Source organism: Syngnathus typhle, linkage group LG17, assembly GCF_033458585.1.
Source record: "Syngnathus typhle isolate RoL2023-S1 ecotype Sweden linkage group LG17, RoL_Styp_1.0, whole genome shotgun sequence".
In the NCBI taxonomy this organism is placed as follows: domain Eukaryota; kingdom Metazoa; phylum Chordata; class Actinopteri; order Syngnathiformes; family Syngnathidae; genus Syngnathus; species Syngnathus typhle.
In genome coordinates this window covers 8,399,958-8,419,524 of record NC_083754.1, presented here as the reverse complement: position 1 = coordinate 8,419,524, position 19,567 = coordinate 8,399,958, and the positions used below count along the sequence as shown (strand labels likewise).

Genomic DNA, 19,567 nt, shown 5'->3' with positions numbered 1-19,567 from the left:
ATAGAATAGAATAGAATAGAAGCGATCTTTATTGTCATCGTCACGTACAACGAAATTTAAAAGTGCCAACCGATCAGTGCATCTGCTAAAATCAAAAATACAAGCTAGAAGTCTTTACAAACTAAAAACCGCACAAAAGAACGTACAAAAACAAGTGACAACTGTTGCGTGTTGTGCGGGAATGTCCGAAGTTGAGCCAGGAACACAGAAGATGTGGAGTATAGAGTTGTTTCTTTATTGGCAAGATCGTGGGTTGTTTAATGGCGGCCAATGCACGAGGCACGGCAGCAGATAAAACAACAGCTTCCTTCTCCAGGTCAGCATGTTTTATACTGCCCGGAAAGGCGGGAACTTGTCACATGACCATTTGGTCATTTCCTATCTGTGAAATCAGAATACCGTAATTTAAAAAAAAAAGGTTCGTGTGTGCTCATGTGTATAATATGGCTCAGTCTTAGTCTCTGACTGGTTGGCCACCCCTGGTCTACATATTTCAGTTTTTTATTTGTTAAAGTTTAAATTAGCCAATGAATTTTGTTTCACTTCATTTTTTGTTGATTATTGACAAAAAAATAACATTTTATATCTTTATGTTTGAAGTCTGAAATGTGGCAATATGTTGAAAGGTTCAAGGGGGCCGAATACTTTCGCAAGGCACTGTACATTTATTTGGGTTGACAGTCATAATGGCCCTCCAAAAGAAGCTATGACTACAATGCGGCGTGCAAAATAAAAATGAGTTTGACACCCCTGGTCTAAACTAACAGAAGATGTACACATTGCTGTTTCTCCCACTCCACAGCTGCTTTTACAAGTATGCTGATATGGTCCAATAAATGAATACATCTCGATGCATAAGTAACAATATAGAATATAGAATAACAATAATATAAAACATTTTCTACTTTTCTGGTCTGACTTGTTGCTGGTGTCCTTGTTAGCACTTTAAAACATACGACACGTGTGTAGGTAGCACTCTAACAGCCGCGACGGTGTTTACATTCAAGGAGAAGATAGACTTGACACAACCAATATGGTATACCTACAGTCATGTCACATTAATTCTTTTTCAATGAAATAAGAAAAGCAGCAAAGTCAGTCACTGTGCAAGTGCCTCCTCATTTGTGGATTGTCAGCCATGAGGGTCGAGATACTTTTGTACTCTGTCAGTAGCAGAATTTTGAGGCTAATCAGAAAGCTGTCACGGGGTGGGTGCTCGAGGGCCGCATTTGATTTTCAGACAGGAAAGATTGACTGGCTTAATTAGAGATAAGTTTCAAAACGAGTTAATGTATGTACAGAACCTAAGATCCCTCGTTTTAATCCCTCATTTTAATCACATAATACTTTATAATTGTTTGATTTGTGATTTGGCCTTCTCCATTGATAGCGTCGGTCGGGTATGCTCAGAAAGCATCCTTGATGTTCTTGAGCTGCCGCACGGCCAGGTCGACGGGCAGGTCAAACTTGAGGTGGCTGATGCGGCCCAGGATGCGCAGGGCGCCCTCGAAGCCAGTTTGCGCCATGTAGCTCCAGGCCAGGTAGTGCGGGTGCACCAGCGTGCCCGCCTTGCACAGCAGGTTGAGCCACGACACCAGCCGCTGCTCGTTGAGCGCCATGCACACCAGTGCCTTGAACTCCGTGTCGGGGCCTCGCTTGTAGCGCCCGTGCTCCTTCAGAACCGTGTGGATGGCCCACAGCAGGGACTGTTTGGGGGTAACGGTCACCGGACCGTCCCCTACCGGCAGGCTGAAGGACTGCGAGAGCTGGCGGGCAGGCGACTCTGCGAAGGCCTTGCCGTTTTTGGCGTGGTAGTATTTGACAAAGAGCTCCCAGGGGTGTATGGTTTGGGGGCCGGCAGTCCGGTGGGGCAGAAAGCAGGAGATGGGCGCCAGGACCAGGCTGACGGTCTGCGACGGCGACACCAGACCGTGAGCCAGCAAGTCTTTGAGAACCAAGGCCAAGTCCTTGCGTACGCACGTGGTCAGCTCGTCGCGTGGTCCCAGAGCGGAGTTCCCGGTGTAGTTGACCACGTGGTCCGTGCCGGGCTGGTGGCGCGAGCCCAGCACACGGACCTTGTCCACAGCTGCCTCCAGACGGCGGAGCAGAGGACCGTAGTCACGCTGCGCAGAGTCCTGCGGCCACACGCCCGACGGAGCCTGGCCGGCGGAGCAGCCGAACTGGCTAACGGCGAAGATCTGCAGCACTGCCAGAGCCTTCTGGATCAGCTGCAGGCCCGTCTCACGCATCTTCCGTGCCTGCTCCGGGTCCGCTGGTGAAGACAAGCGGCCAATATCAATCCGTTAATGGAAAATAACAGAACCAGAAAAGCCTGCAGTACCAGTCAGACTCACCAGTCCTCTTCCCCCTGGGGGTTCTGGCCTTGGCAGCTAGAGGCTGCTGACCGCATGTGTCGTCGTCGCCGCCCAGTAGAGGGTTGCCCACCTCATCTGGGAGGAGAGCAACGTGTTTAGTCCCTCAAACCTCCACAATGTCGCACGGAATGCGAGGCTGCTGCTAACCCTGAATGAAGTTGATGAACATCTCCAGGTCTCTAATCTGCGTCTTGAGCTGCTCCACCAGCTGCTCCTTCACCCGCGCTGGGTTGACGATCTGCGCGATGGCGGTGTCCACTCTCCGCCGCAGTTCCTCGGGCGACAGGTTGCCGATGTCCTCATTCAGGTTGACGTCCAATTTCTTGATCAGCTCGTCGATGATGACCTAACCATCGTGGCGGCGGGTTACAAACAATTAGGAGAGTAATAGTGTACATTTTGATTGGTGAACGCAGGTTCCATGATCGCAAAATTGCCTCGTCTGAGGTTACCATTTCGATACTAAAATACTTCAGCTCCAATTCACTGGTTATTTTATCTCAAACAAAATATTTTAGGTTGCATTACCTGACATGTTTCGGCTTGTACTTCGGCCTCCATCAGAGTGTCGGAAGCGCAAGTGGCCATCGGGTTCTTACCTTCTGCCGCTCCATGACAACCGACTGAGGCAGCGAGTCGTAGCTGCCCTCCTGGTAGGCAAAGCGCTCCAGGTCATCCAGCTGCGTCTTGAGCTGGACGATGAGATCTTTTTGCTTCTCTCGCTGAGCTTCCAGACGCTCTCGCTTCTCCCGTTCGCTCTGGAACGCAAACCACAGGCATTTAAACACAAATAGTGCCGCAGCGCATGTAGACAGACAATGACAGTCACAGGCAGATCAGTCAAGTGTGAAACTCTTCTTTATGTGGGTCCATTTATTGGTAGTATACTCCCCCCTGGTAGTCAGTCAAGTTAAGGTTCCTATGGGAACAGCTCGATGCAGTGCAGTTACTTCTGGCACCATGCTTAATAAATTAATACCTCAGAGTCAAAAGTGAGCATTACTATCTTTGTAAAGGGAGATTTAAAAAAAAAAAGCAACAACCTCAAAAATATTTTGAGTGTATTTGAACATAAAAAAAATATACAAAAATGAATGACGGGAAATTTCAAATGAAAATGGAGACAAACGTGTAGTACAACTCACCAGGTCCTCCTGCTGGTGAAGCATGTGTGAAGGTAGCAAAGACATGAAGAACAGGAAGTAAACACTGGCTGAGTACACAACAGCCTTCATCAAATAAGAAAGCCATCTGCATATTTTCTTTTACTGACATTCAGACTGCCTGATGGTGCTCTCAGGCAAGGAAAGACTGAAAACCACAAGATGAGATATAGTGATAGAAGAAGAGAAAAAGAAGGCATGCGACGCAGAAAGCCGCTTAGGTCTGAGGTTATTTATTGCCATGTGACGTCATGCTGACACGGACATGGACGCCCTTCGCTCAAAAGTCTCATTTATTCATTTATCCGTGTTTTGATTGCATTGCCAGCATTGGTTTATCTTAGGAGACAAAATAGAACATGCTTTGTATGTATAAATTAATTAATTAATTAGTACACGACTTAAAGGCGTGTCTAAAGCCGAAGAAAGTAAACACAAGAAGCTAAAGTCTCGCATGACAACAAATGAAATGTTGCGTTTTTCCCCGCTCACCGTGTTGTGGAGGTGCTGGGGGTCCCGGGGCCCGCAGCCGAGCACATGTGGGCATCCCCGGAAGGCGAACTCCTCCAACTCGGTGAGCATCTTTTCCTTCTCGTCGCTCTGCGCGTGGACTATCTGCTTGAGTCGGAACTGCACCTGGGCAAAGTGCGACGTGAGCGCGAGCAGCGACGAATTGAGTAACTCCTGCTCCTCCTCCAGCTTCCTCAGCCGCCCTGCCATTTCGTCGTCGACGTCGCCTCCGCCGACCGAGGTTGTCCGCCGAGGCTGACCGCCACTCGCGCGCTCCTCTTCGGGGTTGGCCACCGCGCCCACCGGCGCCCAGCGCTCGCCGGAGCCGGCCAGCGCGGCCTCGCTATCCGAGGCTGAAAGCTCCTCCGTAGACATAGTGAACGGAGGCGCCCTCTAATAATAATTCTCTCTCGGTTCAGAACGTGATAATGAACTAAATCGCGCAAAAATAGAGCCGTTCACCGTTATAGAGACAGGTGTATCGCCATTTTGATGCAGACTGACTCATACGTCAGTGTGAGACGCGTCGGCCAATCACAGGTTCTCCGAAAGTAACAAATAACCTACGTCACAGCAGAAGCCTTTTACCCAACCCGGAAATCTAGTGTATGTTGCGTAGTGATGTGCATTCCAGTTCTTTTAGGTGAACTGAATCTTTAAAATCAGTTCACTCAAAAGATTCGTTCAAACGAATCGTTCGATGAATCCCCTCTAACGCCTGGCTTGTCGTTGACCACTCGGATTATTGCATTTCCGACCTCAAAAGAGGACAGTGTCATCAACAAAGATGCTTGATTCCGATTAATTGTTTGTTCGTAACACATTTAAAGCCAATTCAAACAGTAGGCCAGTTTGAGCTTCAAATCACGTTAAATCTTTAATGTATTGTTGAGACTACAATTAGAACATCTACCACAATATATCAGTGAACAGGATTTTCACATTGGTATGTTTTATGTAGTACAAAAGGAAACAAAAGGGCAGCGTTTCACACCTCATCAAACTGTTTCTTTTTGTTGGTGTTAGAGGGCAACATGAGCCAGGGAAGGTCGCCGTTCAAGATGCACTGGCCTCCTGCCGTGCACCTGTAGCCGGCCCGACAGCAGTGCTTCATGTCACTGCAACACACCGCCTGCATGTGAGGAAAAAGAGAAATAATTTCCAAATTTGCTCTCATGAAAGCTTCAACCAGGGCTGGTTATCATATTTTAATATTATTTGTACTTATAATCAACCATTGGTTGATTTACAGGTAGAAATATTCATTTTACTCCTTTTTTTATATTATTATATTCACATTAATTATTATATATTATTTATATTCACCAATTATTTAATGTACTAATATTTAAGCTGTAGTTTTTTAATGCAATGTATTTTAAAATAAAATACATTGAATCATATGTAGACTAAAATGTATTATATTTTAACCCCACCCACGGTTCTGGAAAGCTAAGGACCGTACATTAGCAAAAGGGCAGCATCCCCATTCCGTGGGCGAAATCTTGCAGCAGGTCTGCCCGTCGTCGCACAGGCTCCCATCGTCGCACTGTACAAATCCCAGCTTTACGGCGGTGACGAGGGTCCGGAGCGGGACCATCGAAGGGATGCTTGCCGGAAGTTGAGGGTACCACGGGAGCGCCACGTTCCCTTTGACGCATTTGCTGCGCATCTCGTCGCACGTGTAGTCAGTGGGACAGCAGTGGTGGCCGTCGGGACAACACACGGCCTGTCATAGAGGTAGTGAAACTGAAGTTGAACGTAACTCTCGCTTCTGTTTTCACAAGCAGCAATGCTTAGTTACTCATTGCTTTGTTATTGCTGATAGCTAGTGGGTCACTTAGTTGGTTTATATATTTGTTGTTTGAGGGGGTACCTAAATAGTGGTGGAAGAGAGAAACAATGTTGTGATTGGTTGCCAGAATAAACTTTTAAACAAACTGAACATTTGGTTAAAACGTGACTCGAGTCAAGCGCAAGTAAGAGATGTGTACTGTCAATTATTCACCTGAGGGAGAGGGCAGCATCCCCATGCTCCAGTTTGGGTCTTGCAGCAGGTGGAGCTCTCAGCGCAAGTGTGTGTGGCGTCGCATTTCACTTCCATTTCCTGCTGCCTGGGCGTGGCGGGCTCTTTCTCCAACCAGGGCACCGAGCGCCATTCCAGATCGCACGTCTGAGCGGCTATGTTGCACCTGTGACCTTTAGGGCAGCAGTGGAGGTAATCACTGCAGCAAACCGCCTGGGAAGAGAATCCACAAAGCAGAGAAAATAAAGTCAACATGCAACAGTTGAAAAAAATTCAATTTGCAGACACGATGTTACCTCTGGTAGAGGACAGCAGGACCATAGACCTTGTGTGTTTTTACAACAAGTGGTGCCATCTCTGCAGTGGACTTTGTCGTCACAAGGGACGATATTGGCTGCAAAAAGAGCACAAAGGACTGAATTGAAAAACACGTTCACCAAAAAAAAACTATGACCCGTAAGACCAGAATGACAACAAGCAATGTGTGGTAACTTGCCTCAACACACCCGCCTCAATGGGACGCATCTTTTTGTTTTGACATTAAGTCTGGATGTGGTTCACTGCGTTAGAACACGCACCGAATCAACATAAACATTTCATATTCACCACAGAGGATCTTCAGAGGTTTCAGAGCTTTTTGCGGGTCAAAGCACAAAAAATGCCTCGACTTTCAATTAAACTCCCTAATCTGCACGCGACGACAAAACTTGGCAGACCGTGCGCGATGCTATCACTTCAACGTCTCATCACCACACTTCCCCTCTCAGCTTTTAATCACGCGCGAGCATTGTCAACGGTTGCTCCACGCTGACACAATTGCTCTTCTGAATGCGGAAGTCCCCTCGGGGTGTGTGTGAAGGGCTTACTGACCTTGCCGGTTCTCCCAGTTGGCTCTCCTCCTGGCAGGAAACTTGTCCCACATCGGCGTGTCCTCGCCGTTCTCAGGGGAGACGCAGACGGAGCGTTGCACGTCACACAAGCTCCCCGCCGGGCAACAGTGCACTTTGTCTTCACAGCACACGGCCTGTTTGGACAGCATGAACGCACACTCAGGACACGGACAACCCCCCCCCTTCACCTTTTTGTACCTTTGACAGGGGGCAGCATCCCCAAGTGCCTTGCGGGGTCTCGCAACAAGTGCTGCCGTTGGGGCACTCGGAAACCTTGTCGCTGCACAGCACCACCGACTCTGTGCAAGAAACAACATCAAGATGAAGTAAACTTTCAGCAAAAGTGTGTTAAAAGTCAAGAGGAGGAATAAAAACGAACCCGGTTTGAAGCACCACAGGCTGTCGGCACTGCAGCGGTGACCCTCCCGACAACAACGCTTCCCATCAGCGCAGGCCAGTTCCTGTAGGAAGAATTCGGTTCACTCAGATCCTTGATCAAAATGGGACTATACTGCATTTAGATTTGAGTAATTCCACGCTTTTACAATTTAACTGTATTGAATGTATCATAATTCATCATCCTACTGTATACGATCAGGACTGAGCGGTTTCATGCTAAATTGAACTTTTCTTTGACACATGTGAGAAATGTGTCAAACGTAACATTTCAACAACTGAAACTTTCAACCACTACCATAAGTGTATTTCACTTTATCTTTGCAGCAGAAGCCTTGCTAACATTTCCAACCTTCAACTTTTTGTCTCCATTTCTCTTAATGTCCTCACTCCAACATGAAGAAACTTTGCATGTTATTTAACATAAGTGACACTCAACCTTTGAGCACATTTGGTTCCTTTTGACTGCGGTGCTCTTCGGGCGGGCTTTGCTTTGCGTGGTAACTGGTAACGTGTGCTATCACCTGGACAGAGGGGCTGCACTGAAAGCTGCCGGTGGGTCGGTGACCCTCTTGACACGTCCCACCAAGCGGACCCTCAAGCAGAAGCAGCATGACCCAGCACAACACAGCCAGGCTCGGCATCTGAAATCGTGTTGCATAATCAAAGTAATAACTTATTTCAATAAAATCATATTCACTCCAGGCAAGTGCTCAGGCCTGGGGTTTAAAAAAAAGTGAATGAATGCAGCTCTCACCTTGACGTTGAACTATAAATGGCTTGCGAGTGAAGCGGCGTAGTGTAGAGTGGTTCTGACTGTACAAAGTGCTAGTTAAACACGCCCATTAACTGTAATAGCGCATGCCCATGTGGTTTCCTTTTTTCTTTAGTTGCGAAATAGATACTTCAACTGTATCAGGCTGCTTTGTTCTTTAAAATACAGATTTTTGAGTGGGAGGCATGCTTGCGTGTGGTTACAAGTATTGTGCATTTAAAAAACTATTTATGGAAACATAATTCATAAAAAATACAAATATAATTGTGTTTAAACTGTTTAAAATTTTGTAAAACAAAATGTACACATGCACTACATGTCTTTGTTATTCAGTATTTTTAAACAATTTGGTAGCGTGACATTGTTATATTTGACTAACTCTTCCAATAGGTCAGTCAGTGAAATTCCAGTAGCTTCAAATGTTCTGGTTTCGACGGTCCAACATGTGTTTTCCTGGTCTCGACTATGAGCTTCACCTTGATTTGTTTACATGCTGCAACTTGCAGTGCGTCCTTGCTCCTTTCGGAGGCGACAGAGCGACGTGGAGAATGCGGCCATTTTAGCGCTGACGTGTATATTACATGGACCGACCCGCTTCCTCCTCACGCAAAACGACTACTCGCGCACAACACTTTGTATATCTGCGAAGCTGACATTCACTGCATCGATGAACGCCCCTCGCCAAATACACGTTTGAATGTCTTAACACTATGGACGAAGACAGTTAACGATAGTCGTGCAGGACTGCTGAAAACATCTTCAGGAGCATGGGGGAAGGTGTTTGGCGAAGTGTCATAAACCTACATTTACAGTAAAGGTGAGTAGAAACAACGTGGATGCTAACTGGCTAGCTGGCTAGCTTACGACGCATGAGAGTTGCTGAGTGACATGCTAGCTCGAAATGCTGTTCATTCAGAATATTCTGTTGCCTGTGTTTATCGTAAGACTATGTAATACCACCTACCTACTTGTAATAACATTTTTAAAAGAAACGTGATAATGAGCAAGCCACGATGACAGCCCAGTGGATAGTACACAATGTTCGCTTTGCAATCTCATCAAAACGCCTATGTTGCTCTCTTTGGACTTCCATCTAAGTAATCTCCCATGCCACACTTTTCCCTTTAAAATTAAATGTGATCTAAATGAAGTCAGTATTGTCATGGAGTTTAATATGAGACGCGGTGCATTGTGTCATGGGTGAAAGTGACCCTGCATTCGACTTCTACCAATGGGAGCCTTTTGCGTTTTTCAATAACATTAACGTTTTGCAACAAAAGGTATTTATTTACTTCGTACTTTGTTCCCCCTAAAGTAGATGCCTGCTCAACCAGTAATTCATGTGTGAAGAAATGCTAGACAATATGGTATTGAAATAAATACTACTTTTTTGGTCTGCTATCCCATTTGCTTGTCTGGTTAACAAAGAATAATGGAATCGTTGAAAACGGTGTTTACTTTTTGCATTAAGTTGCATCAGCATTTAAAGACATGATATGGTTAAGTGACAAAAAAATAATAATCTTGACATATCTTTTTGGGAACATGGCCTCCTGTTTTTCGCTACCTCTAATACTATTTTTTCACGTTAGTTTTATCTGTGAGTCAACGCAACCAAAGAAAAATCAATCTTGGCTTGGCAGGACATACTTTGGGTCGTAAATTTGTTACAAAAATAGATGTTTGCTATTGCAAAGAAAAAAAATAGATTAGCAGCTAAATGAATGAATTTAGGATAATTGAGCACATTTGATTAATAACCCCCGACTCGCCTGCTCTAATGTGACGCCAGTTGAAGTGGTGTGTACTTTGCAAGCCTGCCTGTGGCTGCATAACGATATTTGACTTATGCAACGCATTGATAAGCTATCGCCAGAGGCCCAATTAGCAACTCCGCCTAGCAAAACGCTTTTGTGTGTGCCTGACTCACATTTTCTTGCATTAACGTGAAACATAACTACCATGTCTTTAGCCTAATAAGCCAGTATTTGATGGGACGTTATTAACGTAACGATAAAATAAAAAATAAAAAAACACAACAACCAACACAAGCCACTGCACGGCTTCACTCACACAACTAGCAGGTGTGGAGGCACGCGGTCACGCCGGCGCCTGGCGGAGAGGGTCAGTAAACGCCTTTGTGGCGTTCACTGTTCTGTGTTTAGGGCAACAGGTGGGCACGATGGCGGAACGGGCCACCGGTGGCACGTCGGCCGCCATTTCTCCAGTGCAGCAGATGCTGGCCTCTGGCACTGGAGCCCTCCTCACGTCCGTTTTGGGTGAGAGATTTGAGAGAGAGAGAGAGAGAGAGAGAGAAACTTGGAGATTTGTACCTTGACTTACGAGTGCCCCCAAACTTCGGTTTATATCTTTTTGTAGTTACTTTTAGGCTTTGACCACAACAACAGTGATATAAGAGTTTTTCACCAAGTAATAGAGCATGGGTGCCCCCCCAAAATCTAATGAATCGATCAAGCCGAATCTCACATTGTAAATTGCGTCACGAGCTTGGTATTGGAATGACCAAAACTCGTAAGTCAAGGTAACATTGGCCGAATTTGGGTGACGGATGACCATTGGAGGGTCCTTGCTCATTCTTTCAAAACCGTTTGCAGTCACGCCTCTGGATGTGGTGAAGATCAGGCTGCAGGCCCAGCAGAGCCCCCTCCATCAAGGTAGCCACTTCCCGACTTCTTCTGTGGTGTTGACGTGGTCACGCTCACATAACATACGCTGTCGGCCAGGTGGATGACGTTTGAGCAATTTTTAACATCCAGACGCTCCTTTTGCTTCTGCTTTCTTTCCTAAGCTTTAACTCGCGATGCTGCTTCCTGGGCTGCTGTCACCCACCCCTCCAAGTGTGAGTACTGGACCCTAACCCGCTGCACGCACACACCTCTCTACATTTGTGCTCTTCTCAGTGCGGCCTTGCTCCCATCATAACACGTGCGTGCGTGTGTGTGCGTTTAAACAACCCTAACCCTCATCCCCTAACGCTGAGCTTCAGGCTATTTTGTTTCTAGACGTCCTTCCAAGGTCAAAGGTCATGACGCTCTGTTTTTCTCTCTCTTTTGGCCCAGGGAGATGCTTCCTCTATTGCAACGGCTTGATGGACCACATCTACGTGTGTCAGAACAGAAGCAACTGCACCAACTGGTACAAGCCGCAAACGCATTTCAGCGGAACCCTGGTGAGTTCATGGCAGATAGGAAAACGGTGACAAATGGCCGGTGAGCCCCGGCGGCGCAAAAAAGCTGCGGCCTTTCCCAAAAGCGGTGTATAAGAACCGAGAGCAAAACGTTTGTGAGTAACTCATCCTGTTCTTTGCGGGGCAGGATGCTTTTGTGAAAATCTCCCGACATGAAGGACTCAAATCGTTGTGGAGCGGCCTCCCACCCACACTGTCAGTAATTTGCCTCGCAGTCTTGCAAAAACAACACAAACGTGTCTAAAAGGCGTATGATTGCAGCGTCATGGCCGTGCCCGCCACCGTCATCTACTTCACCTGCTACGATCAGCTGCGGGACTTCCTGCGTGTTCGCATGGGTTTCCACGGCGAACACATTCCACTCCTGGCTGGGGGTCTTGCCCGATGTGAGCCTGCAAAACACACATGGAAAAAAATTAGATGCAGCGTGACTAAGTGTGTTGTGTTTGAAGCATAAGCAGCCATTTTGTCTTTAGTTTAGTTAGTGGGGGTTATGTATTGGACGTAGCCGCGACCGGAAAAAGTCTGTGATATAAATTAAATTTTTTTAGTTACAAGTTAATAGTTGAGTCTCTTGTTTCTCAAAGTCTCCTGCTCGGCTAGCGCCCTCTTGTGGCCTGGCAAAGAATCACTGCTTCAGTACAGTTGTGCAGTGGTACCTTGAGATGAAGCGACCTGACTTTTCTTAAAACGTCCACGTAGCTTTGCTCCTGATTATCTCTAGCTAACAAACAGTCCAAAAAGCCATAGACGGGCTAATGAATAGCATCTATGCTGGATCAACACAAGTAGGGCGTGGGGGCACCTCTCCATCAAAGGCCTAAATCTCTCCGTGTGTGTTACAGTGGGTGCCGTGACAGTCATCAGTCCTCTGGAGTTGATCCGCACCAAGATGCAGTCCCGCCGCCTGACGTACAGCGAGCTCTGCGTTTGCATGCGCAGCTCTGTAGCGCAGGGCGGCCTCATGTCGCTGTGGCGCGGCTGGGGGCCCACTGTTCTCAGGGACGTCCCCTTCTCTGGTGTGAACCACTACTATGTTTGTTCCGACTCAGCGGTGGTTTGATATCATCGTAATGTCGTTTTGACATGTTTGTGTGTCTGCTGTGTCCAATTTCTCCTCTTTGTGGATGCGCAGCAATTTACTGGTTCAACTACGAGCTAATGAAAGCGCGTCTGTGTCAACGATCGCAAATCGCTCAGGCCAACTTCACCATCAGCTTCACCGCCGGCGCCGCCTCGGGAACGGTTTGTATCAAACTCACACAAAGTCACCTTCTGTTAGGAAGAGAAAGTTGTGTTCAACTTGGGCCCAGTTAGACAAGAAAGGCTGCTGCTACAACACTGCTGTCAATGACATCCAACTGCTGTGTCTCTTGTCCCAAACGTCAGATCGCCGCCATCTTGACGCTGCCCTTTGATGTAGTGAAGACTCGCAGACAGATCCAACTAGGAGAGATGGACACACTCGCAGGTGCGTAGACCGCCGCTGGGAATTTACAAGAAACGACAAAGTCGTCATTGGTGTCGTCTCATTACTCTCGCTGGTCCTCGTAGCCCTGTCCAATAAAACGGTGTCGACGTGGCGCATCATGAGGGACATCTGGAGCGAGGTGGGCTATCGGGGGCTCTTTGCAGGTACACATCGTCGTCTCGCTCACACATAATATAATGTGTAAAAGAAATAAAAATATGGACGCTTTGTTTTCAGGTTTCTTGCCCAGAGTGATCAAAGTGGCGCCAGCCTGCGCTGTCATGATCAGCAGCTACGAGTTTGGGAAGGCCTTTTTTCAGAATGTCAACCGGGATCAACAGCCCCTGCCGTCATAAAGGGACGGAGCGACTCTGAGATTGTTTTTTACCTTTGTAATTTCCTCACCAGGTTTAGGATCCAACTTTAGCCGGCACCAATTCAAGTTTTTAGCATGTCCTAATCGAGTTCAATGTCGGGGTGAGTTCCAAACCACATTCCGCTAATTAGGATCCATTTTTGCATTTCCGGACGAGGGTTAGGCTGATGTACCGAATCGACAATATCCACAATTCATTTTAATAACGGTCAAGAAGCTGCTGTCACAATGCCTCATGGGAAATCCATGACGAGAGGACTGCATGAGCACAGACGCATGATCAAGCTGCTGAAGATGCATGGACGCTCATTCATTCAGTCAGTCAGTGATTAATCATTCATTCTTTCAGTCAGTCAGTGAGGGCTTCACAGAAACACTTTGGACTTGGATTTTGAATTTCGGCATTGACCCAGAACAGCACTTATATATGAATGCCCTCATACGTAAACGGCTCCACTTCAACTCAGTAAGCTGTCAACTACTTTTCCTTCCTCACAAAGCCATAGGACAAGATGGGATCCAACCAAATAAGAAAATGGGAATTTGCTGTACATTCTGACGCAAGCATGACACATCCTCACAGCTTGAACGACAACTTTCAAATAATGAAGTCCCAATGATTGCTGTTAAATCAATTGGAATTTACATAGAAGATATGAAGAATTTCCTACAGCACTGTCATAAAATATAATTGTTGCCTTAAGTTGAAATGTTCCTGTTTTTTCAGTTAAATAAATGGTATTTTGAGTTTCATTTCATTTCTGAGAAATTACGCACATTGTTGTTAGGCTTTTTTCACGGGATAGGCTATAGCGACTAGACGTGTCCGCTGTATACACTGCCGAAGGCGGGACTTCTGACGCCAACGACGCGTCACACTGCCGAAGGCGGGACTGGTGACGCCGACGGCGCGTCGTCTTCTCGCGATAGTTGCGCCACCTTATAAGCGACCGTAAGCGCTTGGCTGGGCCTCTTTCAATCGGATTGGACTCAGAATGGTGAGTAAACCTCTCTGACTGTCTTCACCAAGGCTGGGCAATCCGTTCGCTATCTTTGCCATCCGAGCCTTTAGTTTCTTTCCAGAGCTTAGAACAAATCGTATTCCATTTGAACTGTTATGCTACGAGGAATTTCCTGGCCCTTCGAGAATTATAATTTAGAAAAGATAAAACTCGTGCGAAACGCAAATCATCGTGGCCTAAAATGGCCGCCTTCACTTCATGCTGTATGTTTATAACAAGCACGTTTGTTGATGAATATAGCTGCAAAATACTTAAATATTTTGCTGTTGTCATTTTGTCAATTGAATGTAATTACATCCTCAAATGCTTACATCGTGGTCCGCCGGTAGCCGCTCTTGCTTACTGTATAAATAACGTGACTGCATCCTCTCTACTATCTCGTAGTCCCATCGCAAGTTTTCGGCTCCGCGCCATGGGTCCTTGGGCTTCTTACCTCGTAAGAGGAGTCGCCGTCACCGGGGTAAGGCCAAGAGCTTCCCCAAGGACGACCCGAGTAAACCCGTACACTTGACTGCCTTCCTGGGCTATAAGGCTGGCATGACTCACATCGTCCGCGAGGTGGACAGACCAGGATCAAGTGAGTTCTCTATCATTTTACATAGAATTTTCTTTTGTCTATGATGAAACCAACGACGGGCGGACAGAATGGGCTCAAAGTCCCTTGCTGATTGTCGAGTACTGAGCACATTGTTCAGATGAACTGATTAAATAGTTATATTTTGTGGTGTTTAACTTGTGTCAATTTCTTTGCAGAGGTGAACAAGAAAGAAGTGGTTGAAGCGGTCACCATTGTGGAGACTCCTCCCATGATTGTAGTGGGCGTGGTGGGCTATGTGAGCACCCCCCGCGGCCTGCGCTCCTTCAAGACCGTCTTTGCCGAGCACATGAGTGACGAGTGCAAGAGGCGCTTTTACAAAAACTGGTGAGATGTGGCAGTGTGACGTCAGAGCAGTGCTTCTCTAATCTTTCTATTGGTTGCTAAGCAGTACAAAACACTTAAGTCCTTTTTTTGCCAGAATTTTGTTTGGAATGGCATATTTTAGTGTGAAATTAAGATGATGTTCATGCAAGTAGTTGTCGTCCAGCCGACAAAACGGCCTTTTCCCCAAATTGTAACTTATAATTATCATTTCAACTCGTTTGGTCCTGCTTTAATACTTGAGAAGAACTGCCTGTGAAATATCAAAGCAGACGTTAGTAGCCCAGTGGAGACCATTTTGTTTTCTGTTTTCACTGAGTGATTCTAACAGTTACGGTGCCCCCTTGTGGCAGCTCCGCTCAGGTGCCCTGCGCCCTGATGAGCTCCGGGCTCCTCTGGCCGGTGGAAACTTCTGCTTAGAAGCCGCGCCATGAGCCGAAATCTCCTAATTGGCTGGTTCCGCCTAACGCCTTGATCAGGGCGACCAGTCCGGCGCTGTGTTCTTCCTCTGACCCGCTGCGGTTATGAAGGGCCAGTCGCCAACCTTGTTGTGCCCGCTGGCAGGTACAAGTCCAAGAAGAAGGCCTTCACAAAGTACAGCAAGAAGTGGCAAGATGAGGAAGGCAAGAAGCAGCTGGAGAAGGACTTTGCCTCCATGAAGAAGTACTGCCAGATCATTCGCATTATCGCTCACACGCAGGTTAGTTTGGAAATGGGCTGAATGACGGCTCGCCTGTTTTTATTTGTTTTTAGAGACGCTGCCTTGCTTGCCAACAAGCTTGTGATTATATCAAAAAAGGCCACTTGAGTGAGAAACATGGTTACCTGCCACGTTTAAACAAGTGTTGGCAAGTAAGCCAGCGTCTGCAGTCTGTGACGAGACCATAGAACTCCTGCGTCAGGCATGGCGCCTGATGATTCCAGTGAGGATATTTTCTACTGCCTTCCTTCTGAGACTCTGCCTCTCACAGGCAGCTGCTGCTTGCGCTCTCAAGTGGCCGCCCTCGCTGATCAGCCTCCTTTTTTATTTGTGGCCAGATGCGTCTGCTGCCCCTGAAGCAGAAGAAGTCTCACCTGATGGAGGTGCAGCTTAACGGCGGCTCCATTGCAGACAAGGTGGACTGGGCCCGCGAGAAGCTGGAGCAGGCTGTCCCCATCGCCAATGTCTTTACCCAGGACGAGATGATCGATGTCATCGGTGTCACCAAGGGACACGGATACAAAGGTGTGTAATCTATCCCTCCAGGTGCTGCAGAGATACTTTTATGATCTATTTGCAGGCTGTCTTTTACAACTTTCAATGTTCTCCATTTTATATTGCGTATTTTTTTAATCAATTAAATCACATCTGTTGGTGCGGGACAAGCCAAGCAAGCAAGGGTTACAAACATTTTCGCAAACCCGCCATCTTTATTATTCGGAGAGGCTTTTGTAGTCCAAACAACTCAAGGATGCCAAAGTAGAGAGATCATAATGTTCCGTCCACACAACTCATTGCATCATCCGCAAACAGAAGCGTCTAGCAAAATTTCATTTTTCAAGCAGTGTTCCCACTTTTGTGGGCAAAGTCCTGCTTGTTCAAAGATGAGTGTTTCATAAATCTTTTTTTAATTATTATTATTCTAGAGAAAGATTGTCCGAAAGATTTCATAGAATATAAAAGAAAAAAGTGGATTTTCCAAGATATGTCTCCTGTAAGGCTGCGAAATGGCCCCCTGGCTTGTTGCAAGATGTTCATTCAACTACCGTTACCTCTGTCTGCATCCAGGTGTGACCAGCCGCTGGCACACCAAGAAGCTGCCCCGCAAGACCCATCGTGGTTTGCGCAAGGTGGCCTGCATTGGTGCCTGGCATCCTGCTCGCGTGGCCTTCTCTGTGGCTCGTGCCGGTCAGAAGGGCTACCACCATCGTACCGAGATCAACAAGAAGGTACGTCAGCCTCAAGCTGCACCATTACGATGTCGATCTGCGCTGACTGTTTTGTTGTTGTCAAGATCTACAAGATCGGTCAGGGCTACCACCAGAAGGACGGCAAGCTGGTGAAGAACAACGCCGCCACTGACTATGACCTGTCCAACAAGAGCATCAACCCTCTGGTAAGCACTGACACACCTTGCAATTCACGTACATGTCCACAGAAATGTCTTGTGATCATAATCTTGCTCTCCTTCCAACAGGGTGGTTTTGTCCACTACGGAGAAGTCACCAATGACTTTATTATGATCAAAGGATGCGTGGTTGGAACCAAGAAGAGAGTCCTCACCCTCCGCAAGGTCAGAAGGCCATCACTTGCTCTTAACACATGAAGTTGATGCGCATGTAGAAGTTTATTCTGGAATTTCACTCCGATGAATTTAACCTTTGGGGGATTAGTGAAGATGGAAACATCTACAAACATTAAGGTGGTTTTATTTGGTTTTGTAGTCTCTGCTGGTCCAGACAAGCCGTCGCGCTTTGGAGAAGATCGACCTGAAGTTCATTGACACCACCTCCAAGTTCGGTCACGGCCGCTTCCAGACGGTGGAGGAGAAGAAGGCCTTCATGGTCAGTTGTAGTTTCATATTTTTCTTCACTCGTGTGTTTGTTGCCCTTGCACTGTTCGTTACCTGGTTCAGCTGTCAGTTTGAGCTCGGGCTCCATTACAGTGCTACATTAACCTCCACTTAGGCAGGGGAGTTGTGGCCCTCTATGCTCACTCCCTGTTCACTTTCTGGAAACATACCCACTGAAATTGTAGACATAATCTTCACTCCAAACTTGACCTCCTTGATGTCAACCAAGCATGTTTGTCTCATCTGCAGGGACCCCTCAAGAAGGATCGCCTCATCAAGGAGGAGACAGCCTAAAGTCTGCCAGCTCTCTCTTTCAAGTCTGCAGAATTTAATAATAAAACCAGATGAAAAACTAACTTGTGGACTTGATTGAAAGGGTGATTAGGAAAGTGTCCCGCTTGAAAGAGTCAACTTCGAGTGATTAAATGGTCATTTAAAACTAGACAATTAATTTAGGTTCCATGAACAAATATAAATAGGTGAAAGATTTAAATTGAAAATGAAATGTCGAAAAAATGCATTCTCAAAACATTTGGTCACTAAGACCATTTAAAACAGAGCATAGTGTCTAAAGATGCAAATGTCATTGTGGTGCACTGCATTGTGGTGCTGCTCGTTGCCACTGCAGATATTTGCAGGCCTGAACTGTGGCATCTGTATTCCAAGCCTGTGCGTGGACACTGCAACCTCCTGTGAGATACTACAAGCCCCGCCCTCGCGTACACCATAACCATCCCAACTAACACACTTTTTTACACTTCCCACCAGCAGCTTCATAGCACAATTAGATCTATTGCTGAATTGGATGTAATGTTGGGAAAATGTCAACGTTTTTATTCACTTATTGATGAAGGGGCTTAGTCAAGTCTCACCTGATTAGAAGAGTCTCGCCCCAATTTTTGAATGCTAGAAAAAGGGCTTTGTGTGTGCTGCACGTGTAAAGTGTGCTCCACTGACCTTTTTGTCGTTCAACTCCAGCTGACCCAATGATGACAGGAACCTGGGGTGAGAGAACAGACAGCAACTGCTCGATGGTCAGCTTAAACATTCCGCGTGCACACGCACATTTAAATGTTCGAGCATGCACAATGATGACATGCAAAAACACAAATGCGGCATAACCCCGACCCGCCTGCATTTTATGTGAACATGGTCCATGTGGGGGTGACGTCGCCCTCCACTTTTTATTTCATTGATTTTCATGTATCATTTGTGCCCTCTCTGCATCCATTTCAACCTGGTGATCCTGAACGGGGGATCCTTCCATCTGTGGTCCCTTAAGGTTTCTCATTTTCCACCGGTAGGGGTTTTTAAGTTTTTCCTTGCCCCTTTGGGAGCTTAAGATCAGGGGATGCTTTGAGAATAATTGTCAATTTCTGTCTATGTGAAGCCCTTTGAGACTGCTTGTGATTTAGGGCTATACAAATAAACTTGACTTGACTAGTTCTCACGGGTCCTCAACCACATGTCCAACAAAGTCACAGAAAGGTCGTTGGGCAGTTTCACACTAAGCACAAATGTTTTGATGTCTTTGTGTGCTTCGTTGTACACATCCCTACCCTACACAAGGAAAAGATTGTCCTTGCGAGTCGCCCAACTCAAAAAGGTACCAACCCACCTGTCAGCATCCTGCTGTTTGTGTTATACTCACTGCGCCGCTTGCTCTGAAGCTTTTAGCACAACCGGGTGGAAACTAAAAGGCGTTTCTTGTTCTTTCTCCTTTTGCCAGCGGCATGCAGGCCTACTCCACAGCGTTGTTGTAAAGATGAGTGGTAGTACTACATGTTGTTGTCTTGTACACAGAGCACCGTCAAAAACTGCTCATTCATGAATCCTGTATGACTGTTTTATGATGTTATGCAAGCCAACCCATTGGCAGGGCCC

The 19,567-nt window shown here is 46.6% G+C and overlaps 4 protein-coding genes and 2 non-coding genes across 7 annotated transcripts; 4 read left to right on the top strand and 2 right to left on the bottom strand.

Moving 5' to 3' along the window:
- Nucleotides 1-11: 11 nt before the first annotated feature.
- On the bottom strand, nt 12-4,661 carry rundc1 (RUN domain containing 1). The gene is made up of 5 exons (XM_061302296.1): nt 4,031-4,661; nt 2,975-3,133; nt 2,523-2,721; nt 2,355-2,450; nt 12-2,272 (listed from the first exon to the last, which is right to left on the bottom strand). Exons 1-5 carry the CDS (start codon nt 4,421-4,423, stop codon nt 1,407-1,409), a joined length of 1,713 nt encoding a protein of 570 aa, XP_061158280.1. The 5' UTR covers nt 4,424-4,661; the 3' UTR covers nt 12-1,406.
- A 238-nt stretch (nt 4,662-4,899) lies between these two features.
- On the bottom strand, nt 4,900-8,278 carry grna (granulin a). The gene is made up of 9 exons (XM_061302299.1): nt 8,118-8,278; nt 7,885-8,004; nt 7,344-7,425; nt 7,163-7,263; nt 6,945-7,098; nt 6,371-6,468; nt 6,057-6,287; nt 5,514-5,777; nt 4,900-5,180 (listed from the first exon to the last, which is right to left on the bottom strand). Exons 2-9 carry the CDS (start codon nt 8,002-8,004, stop codon nt 5,037-5,039), a joined length of 1,194 nt encoding a protein of 397 aa, XP_061158283.1. The 5' UTR covers nt 8,118-8,278; the 3' UTR covers nt 4,900-5,036.
- Nucleotides 8,279-8,727: 449 nt separating this feature from the next.
- Nucleotides 8,728-13,943, top strand: slc25a39 (solute carrier family 25 member 39). Of its 2 annotated transcripts, XM_061302300.1 has the most exons (12): nt 8,728-8,952; nt 10,301-10,414; nt 10,751-10,810; nt 10,945-10,995; nt 11,216-11,325; nt 11,471-11,538; nt 11,605-11,729; nt 12,189-12,362; nt 12,479-12,588; nt 12,733-12,814; nt 12,898-12,978; nt 13,052-13,943. In XM_061302300.1, exons 2-12 carry the CDS (start codon nt 10,318-10,320, stop codon nt 13,168-13,170), a joined length of 1,077 nt encoding a protein of 358 aa, XP_061158284.1. In that variant the 5' UTR covers nt 8,728-8,952; nt 10,301-10,317; the 3' UTR covers nt 13,171-13,943. The 2 variants fall into 2 exon arrangements, with proteins under 2 accessions (XP_061158284.1, XP_061158285.1); XM_061302301.1 differs by lacking the exon at nt 10,945-10,995.
- A 116-nt stretch (nt 13,944-14,059) lies between these two features.
- rpl3 (ribosomal protein L3) lies at nt 14,060-18,039 on the top strand. The gene is made up of 10 exons (XM_061302297.1): nt 14,060-14,188; nt 14,597-14,789; nt 14,966-15,134; nt 15,696-15,831; nt 16,170-16,356; nt 16,900-17,060; nt 17,126-17,227; nt 17,309-17,404; nt 17,556-17,675; nt 17,933-18,039. Exons 1-10 carry the CDS (start codon nt 14,186-14,188, stop codon nt 17,975-17,977), a joined length of 1,212 nt encoding a protein of 403 aa, XP_061158281.1. The 5' UTR covers nt 14,060-14,185; the 3' UTR covers nt 17,978-18,039.
- LOC133171046 (small nucleolar RNA U83B) lies at nt 15,997-16,092 on the top strand. The gene has a single exon (XR_009718673.1). It is a non-coding gene; the product is annotated as a small nucleolar RNA U83B (small nucleolar RNA).
- Nucleotides 17,722-17,853, top strand: LOC133171045 (small nucleolar RNA SNORA54). Its single transcript, XR_009718672.1, has one exon. It is a non-coding gene; the product is annotated as a small nucleolar RNA SNORA54 (small nucleolar RNA).
- Nucleotides 18,040-19,567: the final 1,528 nt, after the last annotated feature.